Source organism: Castor canadensis, chromosome 14 (assembly GCF_047511655.1).
Source record: "Castor canadensis chromosome 14, mCasCan1.hap1v2, whole genome shotgun sequence".
Classification (NCBI taxonomy): Eukaryota; Metazoa; Chordata; class Mammalia; order Rodentia; family Castoridae; genus Castor; species Castor canadensis.
This window is the reverse complement of record NC_133399.1, coordinates 94,008,609-94,022,536: the sequence shown is the minus strand read 5'-3', so window position 1 is coordinate 94,022,536 and position 13,928 is coordinate 94,008,609. Positions and strand designations below refer to the sequence as shown.

The following is a 13,928-nucleotide window of genomic DNA, read 5'->3' as shown; positions in this document are numbered from 1 at the left end:
GCCTGGTTTTGGGATAAGTGTAATACTGGCTTCATAAAATGTGTTTGGCAGTTTTCCTTCCCTTTCTATTTCATGGAACAGTTAAAGGAGGGTTGGTATCAGTTCTTCTTTAAAGGTCTGATAGAATTCAGCAGAGAATCCATCAGGTCCTGGACTTTTCTTTTTGGGGAGACTCTTGATTGCTGCTTCAATTTCATTTTGTGTTATAGGTCTATTCAGGTGATTAATTTCCTCTTGGTTCAGTTTTGGATAATCATATGTATCTAGAAATCTGTCCATTTCTTTTAGATTTTCAAATTTATTTGAATATAGGTTCTCAAAGTAATCTCTGATGATTTCCTGGACTTCCATGGTGTTTGTTGTTATCTCCCCTTTTGCATTCCTAATTCTACTAATTTGGGTTTTTTCTCTCCTCATTTTAGTCAGGTTTGCCAGGGGTCTATCGATCTTGTTTATTTTTTCAAAGAACCAACTTTTTGTTTCATTAATTCTTTGTATGGTTTTTTTGGTTTCTATTTCATTGATTTCAGCTCTTATTTTTATTATTTCTCTCCTTCTATTTGTTTTGGGATTTGCTTGTTCTTGTTTTTCTAGGAGTTTGAGATGTATCATTAGGTCATTGATTTGGGATCTTTCAATCTTTTTAATATATGCACTCATGGCTATAAACTTTCCTCTCAAGACTGCCTTAGCTGTGTCCCATAGGTTCCGGTAGGTTGTGTTTTCATTTTCATTGACTTCCAGGAACTTTTTAATTTCCTCTTTTATTGCATCAATGATCCATTCTTCATTAAGTAATGACTTATTTAGTTTCCAGCTGTTTGCATGTTTTTTGTCTTTACTTTTGTTGTTGAGTTCTACTTTTACTGCATTGTGGTCAGATAGTATGCACGGTATTATTTCTATTTTCTTATATTTGCTGAGGCTTGCTTTGTGCCCTAGGATATGATCTATTTTGGAGAAGGTTCCATGGGCTGCTGAGAAGAATGTATGTTGTGTAGAGGTTGGATGAAATGTTCTGTAGACATCTACTAGGTCCACTTGATCTATTGCATATTTTAGATCTTGGATTTCTTTATTGAGTTTTTGTTTGGATGACCTATCTATTGATGATAATGGAGTGTTAAAGTCTCCCACAACCACTGTGTTGGTGTTTATATATGCTTTTAGGTCTTTCAGGGTATGTTTGATGAAATTGGGTGCGTTGACATTGGGTGCGTACAGATTGATGATTATTATTTCCTTTTGGTCTATTTCCCCTTTTATTAGTATGGAATGTCCTTCTTTATCTCGTTTGATCAATGTAGGTTTGAAGTCTACTTTGTCAGAGATAAGTATTGCTACTCCTGCTTGTTTTCGGCGGCCATTGGCTTGGTAAATCTTCTTCCAGCCTTTTATCCTAAGCATATGCTTATTTCTGTCGGTGAGATGAGTCTCCTGTAAGCAACAAATTGTTGGATCTTCTTTTTTAATCCATTTCATCAAACGGTGTCTTTTGATGGGTGAATTACGTCCATTAACATTAAGCATTAGTACTGATAGGTATGTGGTGAATCCTGCCTTTTAGTTGTATTAGTTGTTTGAAGGTTTGATTGTGTGTACCTAACTTGATGTTACTCTCTATTGTCTTGCTTTTTCTTATCCTGTGGTTTGGTGCTGCCTGCCTTTTCATGGTTAAGTTGGGTGTCACTTTCTGTGTGCAGGATCCCTTGTAGAATCTTTTGTAATGGTGGCTTTGTGGTCACATATTGTTTTAGTTTCTGCTTATCATGGAAGACTTTTATTGCTCCATCTATTTTGAATGATAGCTTTGCTGGGTAGAGTATCCTGGGGTTGAAGTTATTTTCATTTAGTGCCCGGAAGATCTCACCCCACACTCTTCTTGCTTTTAATGTTTCTGTTGAGAAGTCTGCTGTGATTTTGATGGGTTTTCCTTTGTATGTTACTTGTTTTTTCTCTCTTACAGCCTTCAATATTCTTTCCTTAGTTTCTGAACTTGTTGTTTTAATGATGATATGTCGTGGAGTAGTTCTATTTTGATCTGGTCTGTTTGGTGTCCTGGAGGCCTCTTGCATCTGTATGGGAATATCTTTCTCTAGATTTGGGAAATTTTCCATTATTATTTTGTTGAATATATTACGCATTCCCTTCGCTTGCACCTCTTCTCCTTCTTCGATGCCCATGATTCTCATGTTTGGTCTTTTGATGGAGTCAGTGAGTTCTTGCATTTTCTTTTCACAGGTCTTGAGTTGTTTAATTAATAGTTCTTCGGTTTTTCCTTTAATTACCATTTCATCTTCAAGTTCTGAGATTCTGTCTTCTGTTTGTTCTATTCTGCTGGATTGGCCTTCCGTTTTGTTTTGTAGTTCTGTTTCATTCTTTTTTCTGAGGTTTTCCATATCCTGGCAGTTTTCTTCTTTATTGTTGTCTATTTTTGTCCTGAGTTCATTTATCCATTTATTCATTGTGTTCTCTCTTTCACTGGTGTTTATACAGTGCTTCTATGGTTTCCTTTATTTCTTCTTTTGCTTTTTCAAATTCTCTATTTTTATTGTCTTGGAATTTCTTGAGTGTCTCCTGTACATTTTGTTTGACCCTATCAAGTATCATCTCTATAAAATTCTCATTGAGTACTTGTAGTATGTCTTCTTTTAAATTATTCTTGTGGGCTTCATTGGGTCCTTTGGCATAGTTTATCTTCATTTTGTTGGAGTCTGGATCTGAGTTTCTGTTCTCTTCATTCCCCTCTGGTTCCTGTACTAATTTTTTGCTGTGGGGAAACTGGTTTCCCTGTTTTTTCTGTCTTTCTGTCATTGTCCTTGGTGTTGTTACTGTCCCTGTACTGTGTGTAATTAAGTATTTTCTAGCTTGTAATAATAACAATGGTAATATTTAGAATGGAAGGGTGAGCTGAGATGGAAAGCAAGAAATTAAAGAAAAGGGGAAAACAAATATACAGACAAGAGGGAGAAAGCAGAACAAGGTATCAGACAAGAGAGTTTCAAAGGTATAAACAGGTAGTGTTAGTGTACTAATCGACAGTAAGCTGAACAGACATTAGAGAGACAGAGAGAGGATTGAAAATCAAAGATAAAAAAAATAAAAAATAAGTAAATGAAAGTAATATCTATATATAAAAATGAATTAGAATAAAATGGAAAATAGAAAATTAAAAAAAAAAAACAAAAAAAACCCAAAAAACTTCCAAGTTTATATGCAATGCAGTTTCAGTCTTAATAATTTGGGTGTCCGTCTCAATCTCCAGTCCTGGAGTTGGTGCCTCAGATGTTGTTCTGTAGTTGTCTCATCAAAGGGGATGCATAAAGTAGAACAAAACTACACACTCACACACACACACACACACACAAAAAAAAGCCCCACCCAGTGTCCCCAGTTCAAATGCAATACAGTTTCAGTAAGTTTTTTGGCTTGCAGGTGTAATTCGGTTGTTCTCTCATCAAAGGTAGGGAGAAAAAGAAAAAAAAAGTGTCTGGAGACAGTTCTGAGAGTGGTATCTGCAACTGTGGCTTGCCTGCCTGCTGCTCTCAGCCTGTAGCTGGCATTATTTATGCAGATCTCTGGGGTGAACTTAGCACTCACCTGGTCCCACAGGCTTTGTTTGCTCAGAGTTCTCCTGTGTGGGAGCCTCTGCTACAGGCTTTCCCCTTTCCAAGCACTGGGAAAGGTGACACTGCCCCCGTGTTGTCAGGCCTGTGTGTTTATTTACAGTTCATGTGGGAGGTGGGTCTTCCCCCTTCTCCTCTGAAGTTTTCCTCCCACTGCCACTTTCACAAGCTTTCCTGCTCCTGCTTACTGGCCAGTGCTGCTGCTCCTGCCGGCTGCCATGTTTGTTTACAGTTCACGTGGGAAGTGGGTCTTCCCTCCTCTCACAAGCTTCCCCGCTCCTGGTTGCTGGGTGCGCGCCCCGCTCCCGCCAGAGGCTCTCAGGCCTGCCCGGCTTGTTTATTTACAGTCCCGGGAAGGATTCCCTTCCCCCAATCTTCAGCGCTCAGGGCGCCCCACCTCTTTCCAGTGTGTCTTAACTGTTCTTATTGCTTATTACTCAGTTTCTCTTTTTTTTTTTTTTCCAGGTGGTGGTCAGTCTGTCCAGGGGGCTATGCTGCTCTGGCCCAGGCTTGTCTGTGGGGCTACTGCGATACCGTGAAGCTCACCTGGTCCGTGTCTTCCCAAGCAGTATTGGCGCCGGCCACTGGCGGCCCCGGGGGCCCTCCTCATTTCTCTGTTTAACGTGAAGTGGAGATTCTCTGCACCAGCTGGAGATGTGGAGGGGTCAAAATTATGCCTTTTCTCGGTGATTATGCCTGCAAAGTGTGTCTCCAGCGTCTCTCCAAGATTTCACTATAAGAGGGTCGCTTTCTGCTTCCTACCTCTAGCTGCCATCTTGGAATTCCTCTCATTGGAGTTTTGATGGGTATTGCATTGAATATGTAGATTGCTTTTGGTAGTATAGCATTTTTACTATGTTGATTCTACCAATCCATGAACATAGGAGATCTTTCCATCTTCTATATTCTTTCTTCATCTCTTTCTTCAAGTGGTTTGTAGTTCTCCTTGAAGAAGTTATTTATGTGTTTACTCCTAGGTATTTAGTTTTTTTTTGAGGCTATTATAAATGGGATTGTTTTCCTGTATTCATTCTCAATTTGTTCATTGTTGGTGTATAGAAAGGCTACTGATTTTTGTAAGTTGATTTTGTATCCTGCTGTATTGCTGAGGTTGTTTATGGTGTCTAGAAGTTTTTGGGTGGAGTTTTTTGGGTCTTTGAGGTATTAATTTTAATATAAGAATAAAAATTTCTAAAGCTTAAAGTTCATTTTCATTATAAATCATCATGTAACACTTGCCAGTAATCTTATTTATTTTTCTGTGAAATTAGTCAAACAACATTTCAGAATTTACTATTTATGGATAGTTTCCTCATGGTTAAATATGCATGTCTCAAGATTGTATTAACACATTGATGTTAATATGCTTACTCCATTATGTTGTAGACAGTCTTAAAAAGTTCATTATATAAAATTAAATGTTAGAACTAAAAGTTTTTTTCATTTGGGAAAAGCAAGCATCAATTCTTAATAATAACCATATCAGATTAAAGAAGAATTCCTATTTGTGTCTTGTCTTTTTGTGGATAAGACCTGTCAGGCATTTTGGTTTATTAAAAGCTTTTTAGTTTATTAAAGACTTTATAAATTGATGTTCATGTCTCCATATCTATTCAAAAACATTTCAATTAGCTTAAGTGGTGTGATTCTGTTAATGAACAGCTGTATTTTTTTATGTTGCTTTTGTTTTTGTTTATTTTCTGAACTAGGTATTAATCCCAGGGCTTTGTGCATTCTAGGCAAGTGCTCTAACACTTGAGCCAAGCTGTTTGTCTACCCTTTGGTTATAGTTTGTTTTTGAGGCAGGGACTCACTACCTTTTGAACAAGTTGACCTCAAGGTTGTAATCCTCTTGCCTCTGCATCTTTAGTAGCTGGGCCTATTGGTGTGTACTAGCATGCCAGACTATGTTGTCTTATTGAATGACTTCTGTCCTCCAGCAAATTTCAGGGGACCAAGGATCACTGACATGAGATGGACTCAGCATTAGCCCTTTTCTACCTGTGTTGTGTGCAGGTCCCAAAGAAAAATGAAATCTAGTACATCACTGTATTTCACTAATTGTGCTTAAAAATATGTGGTTGATCTCAAGAACTCATGATTGAAAAAAACATCTTTTAGTTACTGCTGATGATAGCATTTGGATCCTTAACAATTGCTTTATTCTATTCTTGCTTCTAGTCTTTAAGAATTAATCTTGCATTTAATAGACATATATTCTCAGATAACCAGCAAAAACAAGTACTGACGAATTTAGGAAAATCTAAATAAATTACTCTTGCAAAATTATAATTGCTTAGAACAATAAAGAATTGAGTTTCAGACATTACTGAATGTGAGTGTGGTTACAAAGTCTATTACATCTGTCCTGAAGATCTTATATGACCAAGAAAGAATGCTGTTAATCACAAAGTAATATCATGCACAACTTTGAATATTACATTAAAAATCTCAATAAGCAGACATGTATTTCATAATCATAAATATGTTTAAGAATCAAGAAGAACACATACAAACATAAACATACATGCATGCATACACACACAGGCTAGTATAGCTGTGAAAGAATATAAAACATTTATCAAAAAAATCAATTAATTCCAGGCCACAAAATTCTACTGCTGAAATATTTTGAACTAAACAACACATAGATAATTACCAAAATATATAAAAACTATTAACTTTACAAAAGGTTGAAAGCTATCCACGTTTTTGTTACCAATTGATTTTTTAAAAATTAATAAAATTATAATTGACAATGTATAAAAACAGTCTGTTATTTATTAGATTTTAATAGTATTTTACAAGTGAAATCAGCTAAAATGAAATAGAAGTGCAGAGATGGTTCAATTGGAGGAAGCACATCCAAGAGCCCTCTCTATATTTTATGTTTTACAGAAGAAGAAACCCAGAATCATATACTTAAATATATTGTCGAAGACCACACAGTTAGCAGTTGAGAACTGGAATTCTAAAATCTCTTCTATCCACCAATAAGTTGTGTCACTATATGGGATAACATCACACAAAGCAGAAAAAAATTCTATAAAATAGTTAAAAGTTGAGAACTTAATCAAAATTCACAGCAAGCAAGTCTAGGTGCAGGTTAATGGAGTTACAGGATCAAACTTCTATTTAGTTCTGATGCCCTCAGTGAGTGAAGTACAAAGAGAAGGGATACATTGCAAATTCTGTTTCTTATAAAAGGAACACTGAGCTGTTCAAAAAAAAGTACAGATAGGGAGACTGCAGAAACTATGAACCACAGGATCAGAGAAATAACCTAGACTTTTTTTTGTTAGCTTTCATAATACATTCAGATTACTAAGCCTAAGAATTATTTTTTGATACATTCCTTTTCCTTGTCTATCCTATTCAAACAGATTTCAAACCTTGTGAATTTCATTTCAGCAATATTACTCAAGTTCAGCATCTCTTATTTCTACATCTACTCTGCTGGATGAGACATGATTGCCTTCTTTCTGAAATGCTGAAATAGTGTTCTAAAATATTTCCTTCACTCCTACCAAAACAAATAAACACTTACATCTGTAGCACAGCAACAGAAATAAGACTTAGGATGATAGTTTGGAAATACTCTTTGCTTAGTAACTTGAACTTCATGAGTCTTACTCTAGTGAATTAAATCAGTGCCTTCATCTCAGGCAATGGTCAATTTGTACTGTGTGCTAAACAGTACCCTGCATCCCATCACAAATGAAATATGTGCTCCCATGAATGTGTCCAATATATTTTGGTTTCCATTTTCTTTTTCTATTCTGTCCTGTTTTGTTCAACTTTTCCTGTTGAAATCTTTTATACAGTGTCTTCCTTTTCTATATCTGCCTCCAGTGAAATTCGCCATTTTATTTTAATGAGTTATATAAGTATGTGTTTAGATGCATGCTGGGTAGTGTTAAAATATTGAATGTGATACTATTTAAAGTTAATAAAAATTCAAGAAAGAAGATATATAAAACTACAATAAGATTTAAAATCCACATTCATATGAAAAATATTTTGCACCTAGTAAAATCCAAATTTGAAACAAGGAAAAGATTGAGTAAAATAATCTCCTAAACTGAGCCAATCAACTGAATAATTGAATGAAACACTTTTGACATCCATAGGTATAATGTTTAATGTGCTTGTGTGGACAATTTAATATGAGTAGGTTAATGTCTTTGAAGATGGATTTACAAACCACAGAGTAAATGCCTTCTAAGGTCTTTTCCAATGACCTTGATGTTTGATCCTACAAGTCCCTTCTACAATGTATGACTGTATTTTATAATATTTATAAAAATAAATTTAAAATGGTCTATTTATAGTCAATGTTCACAAGTACAAATATCATACTTTCTTAGTCATTTAGAAATATTGATGACTTTAATAATCAGCTGAGATATAAATGTTCATTGAATAAAGTTGAGTTATCCTCCAAATGACACATTTCCTTTTGGTTGAATAATTATTTTTTTAACAGTATTGGAGATCATAAACCTTTAAATGAATGAAAAGCTGAATGAAGGAGGAAATCTATTACAGGTTAGTGTTTGAAGAAGGCTATGCTTATCCACATTAATATAAAGTCAGAACCTAGGTTCTAAAAATGTAAATTATCTATTTGTCTTTATTTAGGATATCTGAGTATATATACTTAGGCCAATTTATGCATACCCATTATGGAATACATTTATGGGATAGAAGAGAACATTATCTTCTGTTTTATAAAGGAAATCTGTTTTCATTAGTTTTAATGTGATTTAAGCAGATTTATAGGATTCATTAACAAAGTAAGAACATCCAATAGTATCAACTTGTCCTCAAATGGAGGAAGTTAGAAAGATTTAAAAAAATATTTCATTGATAGTTGTTTCTTCCTCATTTCTTTATAACAGAGATGATACTAAATAGAATTTCTAGCACTGCATAGTCTATCTAAAACATGCTTAAAATGACAGGTGAAAGATTAAAAATGATACCAAATTCAATTTTACATTTCCCATGTCTCTCAGCCTTTGGCACTGTGGAGAAATAAAATTCAAAAATTTCTCTAGTGCTTTTCCACAGTAGCTAGCAAAATCTTGCACTTACTTTGCCCTGACAATTTGTTAGAGCAGGATTAGTTTAAATTATTCTTGCTTTTCTTTCTACATGCAATTGAACACAAATGATCTTTATCCTCTGATGTGACTTTAAGAATAGTCTCCTTCTTGACATATAAACACTGTGCAGAAAGTTTAAGTGACATACAATATAATTATCATTTATTCTTAAGAGATCCTCTTCTCAGATTGCTATCTTCCATATTTAATGCGTATTGAGTTCCTTGCTCAGTTTGTGGAAAATTAAGATGAATTGATACCACAGTAAACATATTTACCTATTCTAAAGTAAGTTTAAAAAGCAGGAAATATTATTGAAGAGAAATCTTGTTGATGGGCTGTGATGTATTAGAGGCATACACTTCTCATCACTACTTGTCAAGTGTCCTAAATAGTCTTTGGTGAAAAGGATGAGACTCAGATATTGAATACAGTAGGATTTAGTTCATGTCTGGAGTGATTACCAGAGTCAAATGCATTCCATTCTATCTTAAATTCAATTGTGAAAATGTTTTCATTTGAGAATGGGGCTGAGGAAGGCAAAAATATTAAAGACCTTCAATTGAAGGAAAGCTACAATTAGTTCTTGATTATTTGGAGGATGTTTTGCATAGTCAAGGTGTTTCTAAATATCTTTATGTAGGCTGTGTTGGATAGAGGAGATTTAGGAAATTGGGGGGAGGAATGTAGAAGTAACCAAGCTCTGAAGCTTACCCTATACCAGTGTGAGGCAGCTCAGTAGCTTCTACTAGTTGGTATCAATCTGCTTATGGCCTAATATTGAACACTAATCATTTTCAAATCAAGTAATTTACTTTTGAACAGTAAAACTAACTAATTGCCTAAGACAATCCAGAACATTTTATTGTAATTTTTATCATAAGTATGATATAATTGAGTAAAGTCTGACATGAATGGAATTATTGAAGTTCAGAAGTTGAGTCTGTAATAAAATATTCATTATGAGAGTACAACATGGACTAGTAACACAACAGGCGCTGTAGCCTGGACCTTGAAAATCCCCCCCAGAAGTCATGTGTTGAAGGATTGGTCCGCGTTCTATGGCACTATTGGGAGCAAAAGGTTGTATCTTAGGAGAAGAAAGTTAGATTGTGGAGGCCATGCTTCTTAGATGCTAGGAGGCATGCAGCTCCTCTGCCCAGTCCTGCCACCATGATGCACTGTGCCATTCAGGACCAAATGTAATGACACCAAGTGACTAAGGACTAAAACCTTTGAAACCATGAGCCAAGACAACCTTTTTCTACTTACAAATTGATTATCTCACATTGTCAAGGCAGCAGAAAGCTGATGAACAGCATGTTAAAAATTGTCAGTTTATGTCAAATAAATTTCATATTAACTACATATTTTGTCTTTACATCAATTATTAACATCTTTCCAAGAAAAGAAAGTAAAATATCAGTTCTCTACTATAAGGGTATCTATGATAGCTCTTAAATTATAGAAATCAGATAAGTATAAAATTTACGACAAATGTTGATTATAGTGTTGTATAAAATAAACTTTGGCTTAAAGAAACATGAATACCTTACACTTCTTTCTTTATATAGAGCTATAGAGGAATCAACTCCACAGCCATGTGACTTTTAAAAACCATAACCAAAACCAAAATATGAAAATGGTATCACATAAACTATAACAAGGAATTAAAGAGAAGTCAAGTTATATATTCTAATACATAGCATACATGCATTAGTTGGTTTGACATCAGGTCAATAAAGCTATGCTTACTTTATGAAATTATATCACAGACAGTTACACACACTTACACACAAACACGCACTATTCATGAGGTAAACATCTTCTAAAATAGTAACAATTGACCAATTTCACAATTGATCACATTGCTTTATCATTGGTTATTTCCTTCAACCAAAAAAGGGTGACTTAAAACATACAGCTTAGACAGAATGATTTATAGAAGACATTGGTTTATATTTATTATATGAGATGAGCACATGGGAAGAATATATTTTTCTGTAAGTTTTTACTTATTTTGACAATTGTCAATGGTAGAGGAAACTATTACTTCCTATAACAATTGAGATTAAAGGCAAAAAGGGAAAAAAGTCTTACTGACAATGTAATTCCTATTATGTACATATATAAAGGCAAATTTTATTGTGTATTTACTACATTAACATTTATTGCAAAAAATTTTAAGAAACTGAATAAATATGAAACTATAAATGAATTTTTTCATCACTTACCTCTCTTAACATTTCTGTTTGCACTTGTGGACTTATCTGAGGGACATGGGCAATGTCCTTCACATTTGACGGAAATCTGTTTCCCTAAGACACATGCCTGGTACTCTAGCTTGCACTGTATAAAAAAAGAAAACATTAATCTGAATACATACAGTTACGACAGTAGAAAGTCAAGGAAAATTGACAAAGAAAGACAAGGTGCTATATCTCCAAGATAATATATCTCCAAGGCTAGGGTACATTTTATAACCTCACATATTGTTTATTGTTCCACAGATAAGGCAGGAAAACAGTTACTTTGGGTATCATTTTGGTGGGAAGACATTGAGAAATGCAATAGTCTTAATGGTTGTTCCTAGTTTGTCAGCTCAGTTGTATGAACTGAGTACAGAACCTAAGATCAAATGAATAGAGATTGCATAGAGTTTGACAGAACATCTCTTGAACTCTCCTTTACATATATTCTTGGTTTTATTTGTTTGAACGTGCATGTTTTATCTGTTTTAAGCATTGGACAGAGAGATTGTGTCCATTAGTCGTAAGTCAGTTATTTATACATCACTGAATAGTCTATCATATCATTTTAGACAAAGAATTAAAGAATATATATTTGTGAATTGATGTGCTAATGAAATACTTTTTAAGTTATTTGTGATTTCTCACAATAATATTATAAAAGCCAAAATACACACAGAGAGAAAACATATACTTATAAATGTAATAAATAAAAATAAATAACCTATGTATGGGTACATATTTATGACATATTAGTCATGTGCAAACATTTCATATACATATATACAGTGCCTTTTAATCTTTACATACAAATGACTTCCCTCTAGGTTTCACACTTGAAAAAATGAGCAGTAATAATGATATTTTATCAGAAAACTGTTTCTACAATCCTGAGGTTATTTCATTGGTTTTGTTTCTGTCCAGTATACATATAGCCATAGACATAGAAACAAAAGAGACTGACAGTAGTGTATTTATGATTCTATCACACATTTATTGAAAAAGATAAAAAGTGAATGGTTTAGAATAAAGAGAGTGACTCCTGAGTTTGGATCTTAGGAGTATTATTTCCTAAAAGTGGTACTCAGCAGTATCTTCTCAAATGTTCTTATCTCACTTTTTCCACATAGTAATTGGGAAAATAATACCTAATCTGCAGAATTTTAAGAATAAGGTAGTTTTCCCCAGTATAGTAGCTGGCCTGAACCAGACTGAATAGATATTAAATAAAACAATCAAAAATATTATGGAACATAAAGTTTTGTTTGTTTCCTTTCTAGTTTTGGTTTAGTTTTGCTTGACTGATTTTTTTCCTGAAAAAACTGTTCTTTACAGAATTTTAAGCCTGAGTATCTTTAATTCCTCCTTAAGACAAAATTTTATTACTATACATTTAACATGATTAGAAAAATTGTAAACCTGGTCCATATTTTAAGAGGCAATGATCATCCTCCTACTCTGAAAGAAATAGATCTTACTAATTATGAAGTAATATGATTTCTTTAGTGGCTACTCTCATAATTTAGTCATAGAAAATCATTTTAAAATTAAATAGAGTAGACTTTCTGGCTCCAATCAGCAAATGCACCAGTGACTTAATTTAATTCAGCTTCAGCTGATATCAAGAAGCACTGAATATACCAAATAACTAATCAAGTTACTCACATCCCCATAATATTTTGTTGTTTCTTATCAAAAAACTCTTCAGTAATTTGTCCTTCTATAAATGGTTAATAATTATTATGCAGTTTGAATGTGTTTTCCATAGAATACTGGCTCTTTTAGAGAATACTTTCCAAATTAATTCAATGTTTCAATAATTGAAAAAAATGATTTTTGTCATGTAAAATCACAATGAATTTTAAGTGAAATTAAAAATGTTTAATATCTAATCAAAAGAAGAAATAGTTAAGGAAATGAGTTATATGAAATGTTTACATTTCACATTTAATGTTCTTCATGGTAACATCTTTTAATGTATTACTTCAGTACCCTAGACCTGGTCATGTGAAAATTCTGACTCATGACATAATTTAAGATAAGATAAAGAGCAATATAAATAGCTTATTGACAGACAAAAATCCAGAAGTCAGTGTTAATTATCTAATAATAGATTTTGTCATTCAAAAAATTATAGCTCCCTTCAAAGATGTATTATGGCATACTCACTTATATTTTAAATGTGATTTATTTTAGAAGTGAAATTTTTTGTTTCACATAAAGAACATGGAAGGACTGAGAGTGTGGCTCAAGTGATACAACACCTGCCTAACAAGTGTAAAGCCCTGAATTCAAACCCCAGTTATGTCTAGAAAATAAAAAAGAATATAAAAGCCCAGCTAATAAGTGAATGAGCAACAGAACTACAAAAGTTTTTTGCTTATCAGAAATGAGAATTTTATATTTTCTGCAAGAAACATGATGATTTATTTTTTAGATTGTTAGGTACTAAGAAAATAATTTATAAGAAAGCAAAATATTTATAAAATTTTAAATTTTAATAAAAATTTCATCTAGTCACAAACTTTCTTTGACATACTTAACACTAAGCAATGTAATTACATAATGTGAGGAAACTATAGCTTGGCAATAAATGACTTCATAAGTGAAACAATTCCTTCTTTCAATTGATTCTAGTGGGTATACTATTTCTTCATGCATTTGTGTAGAGAGTAACCAAATCAGATATCGGGCAAATGTACTTTTGTACTTAATCATATGAATGTCGCCTTCTGTAATAAAAAACTACTTAGCTTTATTTGCTTATGGATTGTTTTTAGGAAAAAGAAAGCACCTTAATGACGAATTTTACTTAAAGAATATTAGAACACTAAATACCTCTGAAAAACTTTTTTAGCTAAGTGTACTGATTGCATTTCTAATTAATAATGTTCAATTTACTTAATTATCACAAAGCTGAAATATTTATCAAGACATAAGTGAAC

At 33.4% G+C, this 13,928-nt stretch overlaps 1 protein-coding gene across 7 annotated transcripts in view; it reads right to left on the bottom strand.

The window, feature by feature from the left end:
- Spock3 (SPARC (osteonectin), cwcv and kazal like domains proteoglycan 3) overlaps positions 1–13,928 on the bottom strand; it is a 419,208-nt gene that overhangs the window by 114,252 nt on the left and 291,028 nt on the right. For all 7 annotated transcript variants that reach the window (XM_074055028.1, XM_074055027.1, XM_074055026.1 and 4 more), the window contains one exon: positions 10,969–11,083. In XM_074055028.1, coding sequence (XP_073911129.1) covers positions 10,969–11,083 — 115 coding nt within the window. The remainder of the gene's footprint in view (positions 1–10,968; positions 11,084–13,928) is intronic.